This window comes from Oncorhynchus tshawytscha, linkage group LG01 (genome assembly GCF_018296145.1).
Source record: "Oncorhynchus tshawytscha isolate Ot180627B linkage group LG01, Otsh_v2.0, whole genome shotgun sequence".
Classification (NCBI taxonomy): Eukaryota; Metazoa; Chordata; class Actinopteri; order Salmoniformes; family Salmonidae; genus Oncorhynchus; species Oncorhynchus tshawytscha.
In genome coordinates this window covers 1,867,579-1,888,694 of record NC_056429.1, presented here as the reverse complement: position 1 = coordinate 1,888,694, position 21,116 = coordinate 1,867,579, and the positions used below count along the sequence as shown (strand labels likewise).

The 21,116-nt window shown below is 43.7% G+C and overlaps 1 protein-coding gene across 1 annotated transcript in view; it reads left to right on the top strand.

The window, feature by feature from the left end:
• dennd4a (DENN/MADD domain containing 4A) overlaps nucleotides 1–21,116 on the top strand; it is a 104,877-nt gene that overhangs the window by 16,258 nt on the left and 67,503 nt on the right. The window contains 8 exon segments of the mRNA XM_042327602.1: nucleotides 734–903; nucleotides 1,265–1,503; nucleotides 8,086–8,152; nucleotides 8,401–8,459; nucleotides 8,734–8,878; nucleotides 9,182–9,357; nucleotides 10,802–10,902; nucleotides 20,847–21,068. Coding sequence (XP_042183536.1) covers nucleotides 734–903; nucleotides 1,265–1,503; nucleotides 8,086–8,152; nucleotides 8,401–8,459; nucleotides 8,734–8,878; nucleotides 9,182–9,357; nucleotides 10,802–10,902; nucleotides 20,847–21,068 — 1,179 coding nt within the window.

The window sequence follows — 21,116 nt, the reverse complement described above, 5'->3', positions numbered from 1 at the left end:
AGAATATTAGACAGACAGTGTAATAGGACAGAATATTAGACAGTGTAATAGGACAGAATATTAGACAGTGTAATAGGAGAGGATATTAGACAGTGTAATAGGACAGAATACTAGACAGTGTAATAGGACAGAATATTAGACAGTGTAATAGGACAGAATATTAGACAGACAGTGTAATAGGACAGGATATTAGACAGTGTAATAGGACAGAATATTAGACAGACAGTGTAATAGGACAGGATATTAGACAGTGTAATAGGACAGAATATTAGACGGACAGTGTAAAAGGACAGAATATTGAACAGACAGTGTAATAGGACAGGATATTGAACAGACAGTGTAATAGGACAGAATATTAAACAGACAGTGTAATAGGACAGAATATTAGACAGACAGTGTAATAGGACAGAATATTAGACAGTGTAATAGGACAGGATATTAAACAGACAGTGTAATAGGACAGAATATTAAACAGACAGTGTAATAGGACAGAATATTAGACAGACAGTGTAATAGGACAGAATATTAGACAGACAGTGTAATAGGACAGAATATTAAACAGACAGTGTAATAGGACAGGATATTAAACAGACAGTGTAATAGGACAGAATATTAGACAGACAGTGTAATAGGACAGAATATTAGACAGACAGTGTAATAGGACAGAATATTAAACAGACAGTGTAATAGGCCAGGATATTTCTAATATTTCTAATCTGATTTCTCTCTCTAGGTCTGTTGTGTAGGTACCCAGAGGAGGACGATGAGTCTTTTCCCCTGCCGGAGTCTGTTCCTCTGTTCTGTCTGCCCATGGGAGCTAGCATTGAGTTCTGGCCAGCTCACACCAAACACTCCCTGCCTGTCTTCTCTACCTTTGTACTGACTGGGGCCTCTGGAGACAAGGTGGGTACAAGCACACACACCAGAGGAGGCTGGTAGGATAAACTATAGGGGGAAGGGCTCATTGTAATGGCTGGAATGGAATCATTGGAATGGAGTGAAATGTGGGTTCCACATGCACGATGTGTTTGATACCGTTCCATTCCAGCCATGACAATGAAACCGTCCTCCTAAAGCTCCTCCCACCAGCCTCCTCTGACACACAGAACGACAGATCTTTTATTTGATTTATTTTACCTTTTATTTAACTAGGCAAGTCAGTTAAGAACAAATTCTTGGGGATGTGGGGATTCGTTACTTATTTACGTGTGTGTGTGTGTGTGTGTGTGTGTGTGTGTGTGTGTGTTCGTCTACCTCTCTCCAGGTGTATGGAGCTGCCATCCAGTTCTATGAGTCGTACCCAGAGGACCAGCTGAGTGACAAACAGCGTTCTCTGCTGGGGCTACCGGGCACGTGCAGTAGCAGCGAGGGGACAAAGAGCGTTTACGCTAACAAGAGTATCTGTTTGCTGTCACACTGGCCGTTCTTTGACTCATTCAGGAACTTCCTGACGTTTCTCTACAGATACTCCATCTCTGGACCACACGCTCTGCCCATAGAGAAGTGAGGAGTAACACACGCACACGTGCGCACACACACACACACACACAGACTACACGCTTTAATTTAATTTCCCTATACAATCTCATTTTCAAGTGTCAAATAAAACATGAAAAAAATAAAAAATACTTAGTAACAATAATAACAATATTAATAATAACAATCATATTGGAACTACTGTTTGATAATTATTTTATTTTATTTTTTACCTTTATTTAACCAGGCAAGTCAGAACAAATTATTATTTTCAATGACGGCCTAGGAACTGTGGGTTACCTGCCTGTTCAGTTGCAGAACGACAGATTTGTACCTTGTCAGCTCGGGGATATGAACCTTCTGGTTACTAGTCCAAAGCTCTAACCACTAGGCTAATAATAATAATATATTTATAATAATAGTAATAATATGGGAACTATTGTCTAATAATAACAATTAACTAATAATAATAATATGGACACTACTGTCTGATAATAATAACCATGAACTAAAAATAAGATGGGATTTACTGTCTGTTAGTAATAATAATTATTAGTATTATAACAAGATGGGAATTACTGTCTGTTAATAATAATATCAAATAAAATCACATTTATTTATATAGCCCTTCGTACATCAGCTGATATCTCAAAGTGCTGTACAGAAACCCAGCCTACAATCCCAAACAGCAAGCAATCCAGGTGTAGAAGCACAGTGGCTATGAAAAACTCTATAGAAACGCCAAAACCTAGGAAGAAACCTAGAGAGGAACCAGGCTCTGAGGGGTGGTCAGTCCTCTTCTGGCTGTGCCGGGTGGAGATTATAACAGAACATGGCCAAGATGTTCAAATGTTCATAAATGACCAGCATGGTCGTATAATAATAAGGCAGAACAGTTGAAACTGGAGCAGCAGCACAGTCAGGTGGACTGGGGACAGCAAGGAGTCATCATGTCAGGTAGTCCTGGGGCATGGTCCTCCGAGAGAGAGAAAGAAAGAGAGAATTAGAGAGAGCATATGTGGGGTGGCCAGTCCCCTTCTGGCTGTGCCGGGTGGAGATAATAATAATTAGTAGCTAATAATAATATAATAATAATTATTATGAGTATTATAATAATATGAGAACTACTGTCTGTTAATAATACCAATGAACTAATATTACTAAGTAAGTACAACTGCTAATAGGTCTACAACGAATAAAACTCCTGCTACAACTACTAATAACACTAATATAACTACTGCTACAACGAATAAAACTCCTGCTACAACTACTAATACAACTAATATAACTACTGCTACAACTAATACAACTACTGCTACAACTACTAATACAACTAATATAACTACTACTACAACTACTAATAACACTAATATAACTACTGCTACAACTACTAATAACACTAATATAACTACTCCTACAACTACTAATACAACTAATATAACCACTACTACAACTACTAATACAACTACTGCTACAACTACTAATAACACTAATATAACTACTGCTACAACTACTAATACAACTAATATAACTACTGCTACAACTACTAATACAACTAATATAACTACTGCTACAACTACAAACAACACGAATAAAACTACTGCTACAACTACTAATAACACTAATATAACTACTCCTACAACTACTAATACAACTAATATAACTACTACTACAACTACTAATACAACTACTGCTACAACTACTAATAACACTAATATAACTACTGCTACAACTACTAATACAACTAATATAACTACTGCTACAACTACTAATAACACTAATATAACTACTGCTACAACTACTAATAACACTAATAAAACTACTTCTACAACTACTAATAACACTAATAAAACTACTGCTACAACTACTAATAACACTAATAAAACTACTGCTACAACTACTAATAACACTAATAAAACTACTGCTACAACTACTAATAACACTAATAAAACTACTGCTACAACTACTAATAACACTAATATAACTACTGCTACAACTACTAATACAACTAATATAACTACTGCTACAACTACTAATAACACTAATAAAACTACTGCTACAACTACTAATAACACTAATAAAACTACTTCTACAACTACTAATAACACTAATAAAACTACTGCTACAACTACTAATAACACTAATTCATGCTCTTAAGGATTAGCCCCTAATTTTTTGCCTAAAATGACATATCCAAATCTAACTGCCTGGTACCATTTGAAAGCAAAGACTTTGAAGTTTATGGAAATGTGAATGGAATGTAATAGAATATAACACAATTGATATGGATAAAGATAATTTAAAAATAAAAATAAATTGTACCATCATCTTTGAAATGTAAAAGAAAGACCATAATGTATTATTCCAGCCCAGGTGCAAAGTTTTAGACTGAGCCAATGAACCATTGCATTTCTGTTCAAAATGTTGTCCCGAGACTGCCCAAATGTGCCTAATTTGTTAATTAATAACTTTTCATGTTCAAAACTATGCACTCTCCTCAAACAATAGCATGGTATTATTTCACTGTAATCGCTACTGTAAATTGGACAGTGTAGTTAGATTAACAATAATTTAAGATTTCTGCCTATATCAGATATGTCTATGTCCTGGGAAATATTCTTGTTACTTACAACCTCGTGCTAATTTCATTAGCCTACGATAGCTCAACCGTCTCGTGGAAGGGACACCGATCCCGAAGAAGTTTTAAACTAAGTACCTATAATATATACACATTTTAATAATATCTCCACATTAATATTCATTATTATTAAATTACTGAATAAAGGGATACTTTGGGATTTGGGCAATGAGGCCCTTTATCTACTTCCCCAGAGTCAGATGAACTCCTGGATAACATTTTTATGACTGGAAGTCTATGGTATTTGCTAGCCCAGTCATTATGCTAATGCTACTTAGCAATTGCGCTAACGCTAGTTAGCAACTTCCTTATATTATATACTGTCCATACTGTCTATATACCATTATTTACTGTCTATACACACCATTATATACTCTCTATACACAACATTATATACTGTCTATACACAGCATTATATACTGTCTATACACAGCATTATATACTGTCTATACACAGCATTATATACTGTCTATACACAACATTATATACTGTCTATACACACCATTATATACTGTCTATACACACCATTATATACTGTCTATACACACCATTATATACTCTCTATACACAACATTATATACTGTCTATACACACCATTATATACTGTCTATACACACCATTATATACTCTCTATACACAACATTATATACTGTCTATACACAGCATTATATACTGTCTATACACACCATTATATACTGTCTATACACACCATTATATACTGTCTATACACACCATTATATACTGTCTATACACACCATTATATACTGTCTATACACACCATTATATACTGTCTATACACACCATTATATACTGTCTATACACACCATTATATACTGACCATAGTGTATTTACACCACTATATACTGTCTATACACACCATTATATACTGACCATAGTGTATTTACACACCATTATATAATGTCTATACACACCATTATATACTGTCTATACACACCATTGTATACTGTTTATACACACCATTATATACTGTCTGTACACACCATTATATACTGTCTGTACACACCATTATATACTGACCATAGTGTATATACACAGCATTATATACTGTCTATACACACCATTATATACTGTCCATAGTGTATATACACACCATTATATACTGTCTATACACAGCATTATATACTGTCTATACACAGCATTATATACTGTCTATACACACCATTATATACTGTCTATACACACCATTATATACTGTCTATACACACCATTATATACTGTCTATACACACCATTATATACTGTCTGTACACACCATTATATACTGTCCATAGTGTATTTACACACCATTATATACTGTCTATACACACCATTATATACTGTCCATAGTGTATATACACACCATTATATACTGTCTATACACACCATTATATACTGTCTATACACACCATTATATACTGTCTATACACACCATTATATACTGTCTATACACACCATTATATACTGTCTATACACACCATTATATACTGTCTATACACACCATTATATACTGTCTGTACACACCATTATATACTGACCATAGTGTATTTACACACCATTATATACTGTCTATACACACCATTATATACTGTCCATAGTGTATATACACACATTATATACTGTCTATACACAGCATTATATACTGTCTATACACACCATTATATACTGTCTATACACACCATTATATACTGACCATAGTGTATTTACACACCATTATATACTGTCTATACACACCATTATATACTGTCTATACACACCATTATATACTGTCTATACACACCATTATATACTGTCCATAGTGTATATACACACCATTATATACTGTCTATACACAGCATTATATACTGTCTATACACACCATTATATACTGTCTATACACACCATTATATACTGTCTATACACACCATTATATACTGTCTGTACACACCATTATATACTGACCATAGTGTATTTACACACCATTATATACTGTCTATACACACCATTATATACTGTCCATAGTTTATTTCTTTATTTTTGGGATGTTAGATATTACTGCAATGTTGGAGCTAGGAACACCAGCATTACACTGTTGGAACTAGGGAACACCAGCATTACACTGTTGGAACTAGGGAACACCAGCATTTCACTGTTGGAGCTAGGGAACACCAGCATTACACTGTTGGAGCTAGGAACACCAGCATTTCACTGTTGGAGCTAGGAACACCAGCATTACACTGTTGGAACACCAGCATTACACTGTTGGAACTGTTGGAGCTAGACACAGCATTACACTGTTGGAGCTAGGAACACCAGCATTACACTGTTGGAGCTAGGAACACCAGCATTACACTGTTGGAGCTAGGAACACCAGCATTACACTGTTGGAACACCAGCATTTCACTGTTGGAACACCAGCATTACACTGTTGGAGCTAGGAACACCAGCATTACACTGTTGGAACTGTTGGAACACCAGCATTTCACTGTTGGAACACCAGCATTACACTGTTGGAACACCAGCATTACACTGTTGGAACACCAGCATTACACTGTTGGAACACCAGCATTACACTGTTGGAACACCAGCATTACTGTTGGACTGTTGGAGCTAGGAACACCAGCATTACACTGTTGGAACTAGGGAACACCAGCATTTCACTGTTGGAGCTAGGAACACCAGCATTTCACTGTTGGAGCTAGGAACACCAGCATTTCACTGTTGGAGCTAGGAACACCAGCATTACACTGTTGGAGCTAGGAACACCAGCATTTCACTGTTGGAGCTAGGAACACCAGCATTTCACTGTTGGAGCTAGGGAACACCAGCATTTCACTGTTGGAGCTAGGAACACCAGCATTTCACTGTTGGAACTAGGGAACACCAGCATTTCACTGTTGGAGCTAGGAACACCAGCATTTTCACTGTTGGAGGAACACCAGCATTTCACTGTTGGAACACCAGCATTTCACTGTTGGAGCTAGGAACACCAGCATTTCACTGTTGGAACTAGGAACACCAGCATTTCACTGTTGGAGCTAGGAACACCAGCATTACACTGTTGGAGCTAGGAACACCAGCATTTCACTGTTGGAGCTAGGGAACACCAGCATTTCACTGTTGGAGCTAGGGAACACCAGCATTTCACTGTTGGAACTAGGAACACCAGCATTTCACTGTTGGAGCTAGGAACACCAGCATTTCACTGTTGGAGCTAGGGAACACCAGCATTTCACTGTTGGAACTTTCACTGGGAACACCAGCATTTCACTGTTGGAGCTAGGAACACCAGCATTTCACTGTTGGAGCTAGGGAACACCAGCATTTCACTGTTGGAACTAGGGAACACCAGCATTTCACTGTTGGAACTAGGGAACACCAGCATTACACTGTTGGAACTAGGGAACACCAGCATTACACTGTTGGAACTAGGGAACACCAGCATTACACTGTTGGAACTAGGGAACACCAGCATTTCACTGTTGGAGCTAGGGAACACCAGCATTTCACTGTTGGAACTAGGGAACACCAGCATTTCACTGTTGGAACTAGGGAACACCAGCATTTCACTGTTGGAACTAGGAACACCAGCATTTCACTGTTGGAACTAGGGAACACCAGCATTACACTGTTGGAACTAGGAACACCAGCATTTCACTGTTGGAACTAGGGAACACCAGCATTACACTGTTGGAACTAGGAACACCAGCATTTCACTGTTGGAACTAGGGAACACCAGCATTACACTGTTGGAACTAGGACACCAGCATTACACTGTTGGAACTAGGGAACACCAGCATTACAATACACCTGCGATAACATCTGCAAAATGTGTCTATGCGACCAATAACATGTGATTTGATTGGACTGTGGTTTTGTTGATTTTTTTCTGTCATGTTTGTCAGACTTATCCGTTTTTCCAGATATCGTCTGAGACAGTGTCACAATACCTATCGAACAGTGTTATCTGACCTGTCATGTCTCTCTGTCCAACAGGCACATCTCCCACTTCATGCACAAAGTCCCGTTCCCCTCGTCACAGAGACCACGCATCCTGCTACAGGTGAGATGGAGTCTCTGGGCAAATATGAAAGTGACGTTTAATGTTGTAGAAACACCGTCAATATGACTTGACCATTTGATCATCTGTACAATGCAACTCCAATACAGTCAGCCCGTTGTCTCTTGTTTGGGTTGAGCTGTGAAAGCACTGACTGTGTGATCTGGTCGTGTTGCCGTAGCTACTGTAGAGCATTGAACTCTGCCCCTCTTCCTGCTGATGCCTATGTAAACTCTCTGTGTGCTCTACAGCTGTCTCCACATGATAGTCTGATGCTGAGCCAGCCTGTCTCCTCCCCTCTGCCTCTCAGGTAAGACAGACAGACAAGACAGACAGACAGACAAGACAGACAGACAGACAAGACAGACAAGACAGACAAGACAGACAGACAAGACAGACAAGACAGACAGACAGACAGACAGACAGACAGACAGACAGACAGACAGACAGACAGACAGACAGACAGACAGACAGACAGACAGACAGACAGACAGACAGACAGACAGACAGTAAGGATTCACAGTGAACCATGAACAACACAGCTCCAATCTGTTCATTCTGAATTTGACTTCTCTCTCTCTCAGTGGTGGTCGTCTCTCCACTCTGCTCCTTAACCTGGGCCCTAAGAATGCGACCACTCTGCTGGTGCTGGCCGTAACAGAACACAAGATCCTGGTCCACTCTCTCAGACCGGCCGTACTGACCAGTGTTACGGAGGCCCTGGTGTCGGTGAGTGTGTGTGTGCACGTGATCTCCGTGGAAATGGAACCCATAACCTTGGCATGGTTAACACCAGGCTCTTTACCCACTGAGCCACTAAGGTCCACCAGGACAGTACATCAGCTAATGCTCATCTACGGTTTAAAAAATATTTTGAAAAACGGCATGGGTTTTGTAGTCCCAAAGGGGAACTTCAACTCCATCCCAAAGCAGAGTTGGACAATACGTGGTTATTGTATGTGAAGGGTCCCATCACCTGTGACGGTGAGTGTTGGAATATACTTAACTGCCAGTCTGTCTGTCTCCCACCAGATGATCTTCCCCTTCCACTGGCCGTGCCCCTACATCCCTCTGTGCCCTCTGGCCCTGGCAGATGTTCTCTCTGCCCCTTGCCCCTTCATCGTGGGGGTCGACTCACGTTACTTTGACCTCTACGTGCCTCCGCCCGACGTCTGCTGTGTCGACCTGGACACCAACAACATATTACAGTAAGTCTGCCCTCTTAACACCCGACCTCTGACCTCTGACCCTGGAACGTGAACCTTAACCATGTGGTCTGCTGTGCCGACAGTGAGTTATCTGTAACCCCTGAACCCTGACCTCTATCTATGACCCTGACCCTAACCCTTAGCCGGACGTTTGCAGTGTCACAGTTAGTGTTTCCATGTTATTCAAACTGGGAAAGAATGATATGAGTAGTGAGAAAGAGGATATGTGCTGCAGGAAGTGGTGTTACCTGGTAGACCACCCTCAGTCACCTCTACCTATGACCTATGACCTCTACAAATACCAATCTCCCATAACTTCTCATCCCTAACCTCTTGTCTCTTTGGTTTGTCATGTTGTTGTGTAACGATAATGACTCACTAACGGAAAAATATGTTATTGTCCGTTTTCTTTTCAAAGGACAGAGGTTGAACTATCACTATACAATTTTCCATGTTGTGCTTAATTACAGTTTTTCCCAATTGTTAACACACTTTTGCTGAAACTACATCTCAGGTACTCTAAACACAAAACAGATAGCCAATATCCCCAAACCCCTCAGACAAGAAACACAGCAAACAAAATCCCTCCTTTCAGCTCTTCCTCCTGTTGTCCTCCCTCCCTCCTTTCAGCTCTCCTCCTGTTGTCCTCCCTCCCTCCTTTCAGCTCTTCCTCCTGTTGTCCTCCCTCCCTCCTTTCAGCTCTCCTCCTGTTGTCCTCCCCTCCCTTCTTTCAGCTCTTCCTCCTGTTGTCCTCCCTCCCTCCTTTCAGCTCTTCCTCCTGTTGTCCTCCCTCCCTCCCTTCTTTCAGCTCTTCCTCCTGTTGTCCTCCCTCCCTCCCTTCTTTCAGCTCTTCCTCCTGTTGTCCTCCCTCCCTCCCTTCTTTCAGCTCTTCCTCCTGTTGTCCTCCCTCCCTCCTTTCAGCTCTTCCTCCTGTTGTCCTCCCTCCCTTCTTTCAGCTCTTCCTCCTGTTGTCCTCCCTCCCTCCCTCCTTTCAGCTCTCCTCCTGTTGTCCTCCCTCCCTTCTTTCAGCTCTTCCTCCTGTTGTCCTCCCCTCCCTTCTTTCAGCTCTTCCTCCTGTTGTCCTCCCCTCCCTTCTTTCAGCTCTTCCTCCTGTTGTCCTCCCTCCCTTCTTTCAGCTCTTCCTCCTGTTGTCCTCCCTCCCTCCTTTCAGCTCTTCCTCCTGTTGTCCTCCCCTCCCTCCCTCCCTCCCTCCCTCGCTCTCTCACTCACTCTCTCCCTCCATCTCTTCCTAATGCTGTCAGGGTTGCCAGTCCTGTGTGGATGTCCTCCCTCCCTCCATCTCTTCCTAATGCTGTCAGGGTTGCCAGTTCTGTGTGGATGTCCTCTCTCCCTCCATCTCTTCCTACTGCTGTCTTTCTATCCCTTTCTCGTCTCCTCATCTCCTCGTCTCCTCTAATCTCTTGTTGTTGTGTTGTGTTTTCAGTAAGGAGGAGAAGAGGGCCCTAACATGGAAGATACTACCACAGAAAGCCTGCAAACATCTCCTCAATACCCTGGGTAGACTGTACCAACAGCTGACTGAAGGTGAGCCTGCAAACATCTCCTCAATACCCTGGGTAGACTGTACCAACAGCTGACTGAAGGTGAGCCTGGAAACATCTCCTCAATACCCTGGGTAGACTGTACCAACAGCTGACTGAAGGTGAGCCTGCAAACATCTCCTCAATACCCTGGGTAGACTGTACCAACAGCTGACTGAAGGTGAGCCTGGAAACATCTCCTCAATACCCTGGGTAGACTGTACCAACAGCTGACTGAAGGTGAGCCTGGAAACATCTCCTCAATACCCTGGGTAGACTGTACCAACAGCTGACTGAAGGTGAGCCTGGAAACATCTCCTCAATACCCTGGGTAGACTGTACCAACAGCTGACTGAAGGTGAGCCTGGAAACATCTCCTCAATACCCTGGGTAGACTGTACCAACAGCTGACTGAAGGTGAGCCTGGAAACATCTCCTCAATATCCTGGGTAGACTGTACCAACAGCTGACTGAAGGTGAGCCTGCAAACATCTCCTCAATACCCTGGGTAGACTGTACCAACAGCTGACTGAAGGTGAGCCTGGAAACATCTCCTCAATACCCTGGGTAGACTGTACCAACAGCTGACTGAAGGTGAGCCTGGAAACATCTCCTCAATACCCTGGGTAGACTGTACCAACAGCTGACTGAAGGTGAGCCTGCAAACATCTCCTCAATACCCTGGGTAGACTGTACCAACAGCTGACTGAAGGTGAGCCTGCAAACATCTCCTCAATACCCTGGGTAGACTGTACCAACAGCTGACTGAAGGTGAGCCTGGAAACATCTCCTCAATACCCTGGGTAGACTGTACCAACAGCTGACTGAAGGTGAGCCTGGAAACATCTCCTCAATACCCTGGGTAGACTGTACCAACAGCTGACTGAAGGTGAGCCTGGAAACATCTCCTCAATACCCTGGGTAGACTGTACCAACAGCTGACTGAAGGTGAGCCTGGAAACATCTCCTCAATACCCTGGGTAGACTGTACCAACAGCTGACTGAAGGTGAGCCTGCAAACATCTCCTCAATACCCTGGGTAGACTGTACCAACAGCTGACTGAAGGTGAGCCTGCAAACATCTCCTCAATACCCTGGGTAGACTGTACCAACAGCTGACTGAAGGTGAGCCTGCAAACATCTCCTCAATACCCTGGGTAGACTGTACCAACAGCTGACTGAAGGTGAGCCTGGAAACATCTCCTCAATACCCTGGGTAGACTGTACCAACAGCTGACTGAAGGTGAGCCTGGAAACATCTCCTCAATACCCTGGGTAGACTGTATCAACAGCTGACTGAAGGTGAGCCTGGAAACTGATCATCCGTTTATCTTTCATTTTTCCGTGTAAGTTTCCCATTTGGCGTAATCAAGTAATGTCGGGAGTCCGCATTGCGTGCTCTGATTCAGCCCATTGTAAATTAGTCCGTGTTTCATCTTAAATACCAGTGGATATACATTACTTCTCATCAATCAGGCATCTTCTATAATTTAGTATCTTTGACTTAAGATATCGATACGTTGAACAGAAATGTTGTGCAAGTTGAAGTCAATGAAGGATTTACGGGGGAGAGTCCCGAGTCACCCGTGCTTATCTCAACCCATTGTAAATTAGACAGTGTTCCATCTTACATTTCAGAGAATAGATCAATCAATTCTGTTTTATTACCCTCTACTGGTCGTAACACGCACGCACGCATGCACACACACACACACACACACACATACACACATTAGAGACAGAAGGGACATGAAGATGGATTCCAGATGAGTCCTAGAAAAGCTTGAAGTGATGTTTTCTTTCAAGTCTTATCAGAAGTGTGTCTGATCTAGTATTGGTCCAGGTATTTGTTTTTTTATGAGGATCTCCATTAGCTGTTGTTAAAAAGCAGCAGCTACTCTTCCTGGGGTTTATTGTGGATCCCCATTAGTTCCTGCCAAGGCAGCAGCTACTCTTCCTGGGGTTTATTGTGGATCTCCATTAGCTGTTGCAAAAGCAGCAGCTACTCTTCCTGGGGTTTGTTATGGATCCCCATTAGTTCCTGCCAAGACAGCAGCTACTCTTCCTGGGGTTTATTGTGGATCCCCATTAGTTCCTGCCAAGGCAGCAGCTACTCTTCCTGGGGTTTGTTATGGATCCCCATTAGTTCCTGCCAAGGCAGCAGCTACTCTTCCTGGGGTTTATTATGGATCTCCATTAGCTGTTGTTAAAAAGCAGCAGCTACTCTTCCTGGGGTTTATTGTGGATCTCCATTAGCTGTTGTTAAAAAGCAGCAGCTACTCTTCCTGGGGTTTATTATGGGTCCCCATTAGCTGTTGTTAAAAAGCAGCAGCTACTCTTCCTGGGGTTTATTATGGGTCCCCATTAGTTCCTGCCAAGGCAGCAGCTACTCTTCCTGGGGTTTATTATGGATCTCCATTAGCTGTTGCAAAAGCAGCAGCTACTCTTCCTGGGGTTTATTATGGGTCCCCATTAGCTGTTGCAAAAGCAGCAGCTACTCTTCCTGGGGTTTATTATGGGTCCCCATTAGCTGTTGCAAAAGCAGCAGCTACTCTTCCTGGGGTTTATTATGGATCCCCATTAGCTGTTGCAAAAGCAGCAGCTACTCTTCCTGGGGTTTATTATGGATCCCCATTAGCTGTTGCAAAAGCAGCAGCTACTCTTCCTGGGGTTTATTATGGATCCCCATTAGCTGTTGCAAAAGCAGCAGCTACTCTTCCTGGGGTTTATTATGGATCCCCATTAGCTGTTGCAAAAGCAGCAGCTACTCTTCCTGGGGTTTATTATGGATCCCCATTAGCTGTTACAAAAGCAGCAGCTACTCTTCCTGGGGTTTATTATGGATCCCCATTAGCTGTTGCAAAAGCAGCAGCTACTCTTCCTGGGGTTTATTATGGATCCCCATTAGCTGTTGCAAAAGCAGCAGCTACTCTTCCTGGGGTTTATTATGGATCCCCATTAGCTGTTGCAAAAGCAGCAGCTACTCTTCCTGGGGTTTATTATGGATCCCCATTAGCTGTTGCAAAAGCAGCAGCTACTCTTCCTGGGGTTTATTATGGATCCCCATTAGCTGTTGCAAAAGCAGCAGCTACTCTTCCTGGGATTTATTATGGATCCCCATTAGCTGTTGCAAAAGCAGCAGCTACTCTTCCTGGGGTTTATTGTGGATCCCCATTAGTTCCTGTCAAGGCAGCAGCTACTCTTCCTGGGGTTTATTATGGATCCCCATTAGTTCCTGCCAAGGCAGCAGCTACTCTTCCTGGGGTTTATTATGGATCCCCATTAGTTCCTGCCAAGGCAGCAGCTACTCTTCCTGGGGTTTATTGTGGATCTCCATTAGCTGTTGTTAAAAAGCAGCAGCTACTCGCCTTCCGGCGCCGACAGAGATGGCCGCCTCGCTTCGCGTTCCTAGGAAACTATGCAGTTTTTTGTTTTTTTACGTGTTATTTCTTACACTAGTACCCCAGGTCATCTTAGGTTTCTTTACATACACCCGAGAAGAACTACTGAATATAAGATCAGCGTCAACTCACCATCAGTACGACCAAGAATATGTTTTTCGCGATGCGGATCCTGAGTTCTGCCTTACAACCAGTGTAACCGAGTGGATCACATGCAGCGACCAAAAAAAAAAAAACGACTCAGAAAAAGAGGGAAACGAAGCGGTCTTCTGGTCAGACTCCGGAGACGGGCACATCGTGCACCACTCCCCAGCATTCTTCTGCCAATGTCCAGTCTCTTGACAACAAGGTTGATGAAATCCGAGCAAGGGTAGCATTCCAGAGGGACATCAGAGACTGTAACGTTCTCTGCTTCACGGAAACATGGCTCACTGGAGAGACGCAATCCGAAGCGGTGCAGACAGCGGGTTTCTCCACGCATCGCGCCGACAGAAACAAACATCTCTCTGGTAAGAAGACGGGCGGGGGCGTATGCCTTATGGCCAACGTGACATGGTGTGATGAAGGAAACATACAGGAACTCAAATCCTTCTGTTCACCTGATTTAGAATTCCTCACAATCAAATGTAGACCGCATTATCTACCAAGAGAATTCTCTTCGATTATAATCACAGCCGTATATATCCCCCAAGCAGACACATCGATGGCTCTGAACGAACTTTATTTAACTCTCTGCAAACTGGAAACGATTTATCCGGAGGCTGCATTCATTGTAGCTGGGGATTTTAACAAGGCTAATCTGAAAACAAGACTCCCTAAATTTTATCAGCATATTGATTGCGCAACCAGGGGTGGAAAGACCCTGGATCATTGTTACTCTAACTTCCGCGACGCATATAAGGCCCTGCCCCGCCCCCCTTTCGGAAAAGCTGACCACGACTCCATTTTGTTGATCCCTGCCTACAGACAGAAACTAAAACAAGAAGCTCCCACGCTGAGGTCTGTCCAACGCTGGTCCGACCAAGCTGACTCCACACTCCAAGACTGCTTCCATCACGTGGACTGGGAGATGTTTCGTATTGCGTCAGACAACAACATTGACGAATACGCTGATACGGTGTGCGACTTCATTAGAACGTGCGTTGAAGATGTCGTTCCCATAGCAACGATTAAAACATTCCCTAACCAGAAACCGTGGATTGATGGCAGCATTCGTGTGAAACTGAAGGCACGAACCACTGCTTTTAATCAGGGCAAGGTGTCTGGTAACATGACTGAATACAAACAGTGCAGCTATTCCCTCCGCAAGGCTATCAAACAAGCTAAGCGCCAGTACAGAGACAAAGTAGAATCTCAATTCAACGGCTCAGACACAAGAGGTATGTGGCAGGGTCTACAGTCAATCACGGACTACAGGAAGAAACCCAGCCCAGTCACGGACCAGGATGTCTTGCTCCCAGGCAGACTAAATAACTTTTTGCCCGCTTTGAGGACAATACAGTGCCACTGACACGGCCTGCAACGGAATCATGCGGTCTCTCCTTCACTGCAGCCGAAGTGAGTAAGACATTTAAACGTGTTAACCCTCGCAAGGCTGCAGGCCCAGACGGCATCCCCAGCCGCGCCCTCAGAGCATGCGCAGACCAGCTGGCCGGTGTGTTTACGGACATATTCAACCAATCCCTATACCAGTCTGCTGTTCCCACATGCTTCAAGAGGGCCACCATTGTTCCTGTTCCCAAGAAAGCTAAGGTAACTGAGCTAAACGACTACCGCCCCGTAGCACTCACATCCGTCATCATGAAGTGCTTTGAGAGACTAGTCAAGGACCATATCACCTCCACCCTACCTGACACCCTTGACCCACTCCAATTTGCTTACCGCCCAAATAGGTCCACAGACGATGCAATCTCAACCACACTGCACACTGCCCTAACCCATCTGGACAAGAGGAATACCTATGTGAGAATGCTGTTCATCGACTACAGCTCGGCATTCAACACCATAGTACCCTCCAAGCTCGTCATCAAGCTCGAGACCCTGGGTCTCGACCCCGCCCTGTGCAACTGGGTACTGGACTTCCTGACGGGCCGCCCCCAGGTGGTGAGGGTAGGCAACAACATCTCCTCCCCGCTGATCCTCAACACTGGGGCCCCACAAGGGTGCGTTCTGAGCCCCCTCCTGTACTCCCTGTTCACCCACGACTGCGTGGCCATGCACGCCTCCAACTCAATCATCAAGTTTGCGGACGACACAACAGTGGTAGGCTTGATTACCAACAACGACGAGACGGCCTACAGGGAGGAGGTGAGGTGAGGGCCCTCGGAGTGTGGTGTCAGGAAAATAACCTCACACTCAACGTCAACAAAACTAAGGAGATGATTGTGGACTTCAGGAAACAGCAGAGGGAACACCCCCATCCACATCGATGGAACAGTAGTGGAGAGGGTAGCAAGTTTTAAGTTCCTCGGCATAAACATCACAGACAAACTGAATTGGTCCACTCACACAGACAGCATCGTGAGGAAGGCGCAGCAGCGCCTCTTCAACCTCAGGAGGCTGAAGAAATTCGGCTTGTCACCAAAAGCACTCACAAACTTCTACAGATGCACAATCGAGAGCATCCTGGCGGGCTGTATCACCGCCTGGTATGGCAACTGCACCGCCCTCAACCGTAAGGCTCTCCAGAGGGTAGTGAGGTCTGCACAACGCATCACCGGGGGCAAACTACCTGCCCTCCAGGACACCTACACCACCCGATGCTACAGGAAGGCCATAAAGATCATCAAGGACATCAACCACCCGAGCCACTGCCTGTTCACCCCGCTGTCATCCAGAAGGCGAGGTCAGTACAGGTGCATCAAAGCTGGGACCGAGAGACTGAAAAACAGCTTCTATCTCAAGGCCATCAGACTGTTAAACAGCCACCACTAACATTGAGTGGCTACTGCCAACACACTGTCAATGACACTGACTCTACTCCAGCCACTTTAATCATGGGAATTGATGGGAAATGATGTAAATATATCACTAGCCACTTTAAACAATGCTACCTTATATAATGTTACTTACCCTACATTGTTCATCTCATATGCATACGTTGATACTGTACTCTATATCATCGACTGCATCCTTATGTAATACATGTATCACTAGCCACTTTAACTATGCCACTTGGTTTACATACTTATCTCATATGTATATACTGTACTCGATATCATCTACTGTATCTTGCCTATGCTGCTCGGTACCATCACTCATTCATATATCCTTATGTACATATTCTTTATCCCCTTACACTGTGTATAAGACAGTAGTTTTTTTTGGAATTGTTAGTTAGATTACTTGCTCGTTATTACTGCATTGTCGGAACTAGAAGCACAAGCATTTCGCTACACTCGCATTAACATCTGCTAACCATGTGTATGTGACAAATAAAATTTGATTTGATTTGATTTTGATTTGATTTGATTAGGCAGCAGCTACTCTTCCTGGGGTTTATTGTGGATCTCCATTAGCTGTTGCAAAAGCAGCAGCTACTCTTCCTGGGGTTTATTATGGATCCCCATTAGCTGTTGCAAAAGCAGCAGCTACTCTTCCTGGGGTTTATTATGGATCCCCAATAGTTCCTGCCGAGGCAGCAGCTACTCTTCCTGGGGTTTATTATGGATCCCCATTTAGTTCCTGTCAAAGCAGCAGCTACTCTTCCTGGGGTTTATTATGGATCCCCATTTAGTTCCTGTCAAGGCAGCAGCTACTCTTCCTGGGGTTTATTATGGATCCCCATTAGTTCCTGCCAAGGCAGCAGCTACTCTTCCTGGGGGTTATTATGGATCCCCATTAGCTGTTGCAAAAGCAGCCCCAGCTACTCTTCCTGGGGTTTATTATGGATCCCCAATAGTTCCTGCCGAGACAGCAGCTACTCTTCCTGGGGTTTATTGTGGATCCCCATTAGTTCCTGTCAAGGCAGCAGCTACTCTTCCTGGGGTTTATTATGGATCCCCATTAGTTCCTGCCAAGGCAGCAGCTACTCTTCCTGGGGTTTATTATGGATCCCCATTAGTTCCTGCCAAGGCAGCAGCTACTCTTCCTGGGGTTTATTGTGGATCTCCATTAGCTGTTGCAAAAGCAGCAGCTACTCTTCCTGGGGTTTATTATGGATCCCCATTAGCTGTTGCAAAAGCAGCAGCTACTCCTCCTGGGGTTTATTATGGATCCCCATTAGTTCCTGCCAAGGCAGCAGCTACTCTTCCTGGGGTTTATTATGGATCCCCATTAGTTCCTGCCAAGGCAGCAGATACTCTTCCTGGGGTTTATTAATGGATCCCCATTAGTTCCTGCCAAGGCAGCAGCTACTCTTCCTGGGGTTTATTATGGATCCCCATTAGTTCCTGCCAAGGCAGCAGCTACTCTTCCTGGGGTTTATTATGGATCCCCATTAGTTCCTGCCAAGGCAGCAGCTACTCTTCCTGGGGTTTATTATGGATCCCCATTATTTCCTGCCAAAGCAGCAGCTACTCTTCCTGGGGTTTATTATGGATCCCCATTAGTTCCTGGGGTTTATTATGGATCCAAAGCAGCAGCTACTCTTCCTGGGGTTTATTATGGATCCCCATTAGTTCCTGCAAGGCAGCAGCTACTCTTCCTGGGGTTTATTATGGATCCCCATTAGTTCCTGCCAAGGCAGCAGCTACTCTTCCTGGGGTTTATTATGGATCCCCATTAGTTCCTGCCAAGGCAGCAGATACTCTTCCTGGGGTTTATTAATGGATCCCCATTAGTTCCTGCCAAGGCAGCAGATACTCTTCCTGGGGTTTATTAAGGGGATCCCCATTAGTTCCTGCCAAGGCAGCAGCTACTCTTCCTGGGGTTTATTATGGATCCCCATTAGTTCCTGCCAAGGCAGCAGCTACTCTTCCTGGGGTTTATTACGGATCCCCGTTAGTTCCTGCCAAGGCAGCAGCTACTCTTCCTGGGGTTTATTATGGATCCCCATTAGTTCCTGCCAAAGCAGCAGCTACTCTTCCTGGGGTCCAACACAAAACATGAAACATGACATAATACAGAACATCATTAGACAAGAACAGCTCGAGGACAGAATTACATGCATTTTTTGAAAAGGCACACACAGCCTACATATCAATACGAATACACACTAACTATCTAGGTCCAATAGAGGAGAGGCGTTGTGCCTCGAGGTGTTGCTTTATCTGTTTTTTGAAACCAGGTTTGCTGTTTATTTGAGCAATATGAGATGGAACAGAGTTCCATGCAATAATGTCTCTATATAATTCTGTACACTTTCTTGAATTTGTTCTGGATTTGGGGACTATGAAAAGACCCCTGGTGGCATGTCTGCTGGGGTAAGTGTGTGTGTTAGAGCTGTGTGTAAGTTGACTACACGAACAATTTGGGAAATTCAACACAATGTTTCTTATAAAAAGAAGAAGTGGTGCAGTCAGTCTCTCCTCAACTCTTAGCCAAGAGAGACTGGCAGCATAGTATTAATATCAGCCCTCTGATTACAACTGAGAGTAAAACGTACCGCTCTGTTCTGGGCCAGCTGCAGTTTAACTAGGTCCTTGCAGCACTGGACCACACGACTGGACAATAATCAAGATGAGACCAAACTAGAGCCTAGAGGACTTGCTTTTTGGAGTGTGGTGTCAAAAAAGCAGAGCATCTCTTTATTACAGACAGACCTTTCCCCATCTTTACAACCATTGAATCTATATGTTTTGACCATGACAGTTTACAATCTAAGGTATCACCAAGTAATTTAGTCTCCTCAACTTGTTCAACAGCCACACTATTCATTAACAGATTCAGCTGAGGTCTAGAACATAGGCTCTTAGTTTTAGAGATGTTCAGGACCAGTTTATTACTGGCCACCCATTCCAAAACAGACTGCAACTCTTTGTTAAGGGTTTCAGTGACATCATTAGCTGTGGTTGCTGATGGGTATGTGGTTGAATCATCAGCATACATGGACACACCTGCTGTGTTTAATGCCAGTGGCAGGTCATTGGTAAAAATAGAAAAGAGTAGAGGGCCTACAGAGCTGCCCTGCGGTACACCACACTTTACGTGTTTGACATTAGAGATGCTTCCATTAAAGAAAACCCTTTGAGTTCTATTAGATAGATTGCCATGTTGTGGATTCAGAGCTGAGGTTGAAAAGCCATAACACAAGTTTTCTCAACAACAGGTTATGGTCAATAGTATCAAAGGCTGCACTGAAATCTAACAGTACAGCTCCCACAATCTTCTTATTATCAATTTCGGGTCGGCAAGCTTTTGGATGTACCGTGCCATCTACCATTTCTGTCACCTTTATAGACTTTATGCTGGTGTTCCCTGTGAATGTATTATCTCATAAGAAAGTTGTTACCTAACTAAAGACAGAGCAAACCATCAATATAAAAATGCTGACTAAAAAAAACACTTCATAAAAGCAGAATGTACAGTATTTCTGGTCCTATTGTCCAACAGGGGCTTGTGTCTGAGGTTAGTTGAATAACACCTGTCTCTCTTCGGTATTGTCCAGGTGGCCAAGTCAGCGGCGAGGATGGTCAGATGGAGCCCACTGCGATTGACCCAGACCTGGCGAGCGGAGGGAAGAGCCTCCACACGCTAGAGATGCAGATCCAGGAAGCCTTCCTTAGGTTCATGGCGGCCATATTGAAAGGGTACCGCTCTTACCTCCTCCCCATCACACAGGCCCCCTCCGAAAGGACCACGGACGCAAGCTCACTGTTCGACTTGCAAGGTTAGTAGCGTGTTTACATCTGATTTTAGTTTGTCACCATTCCTACAG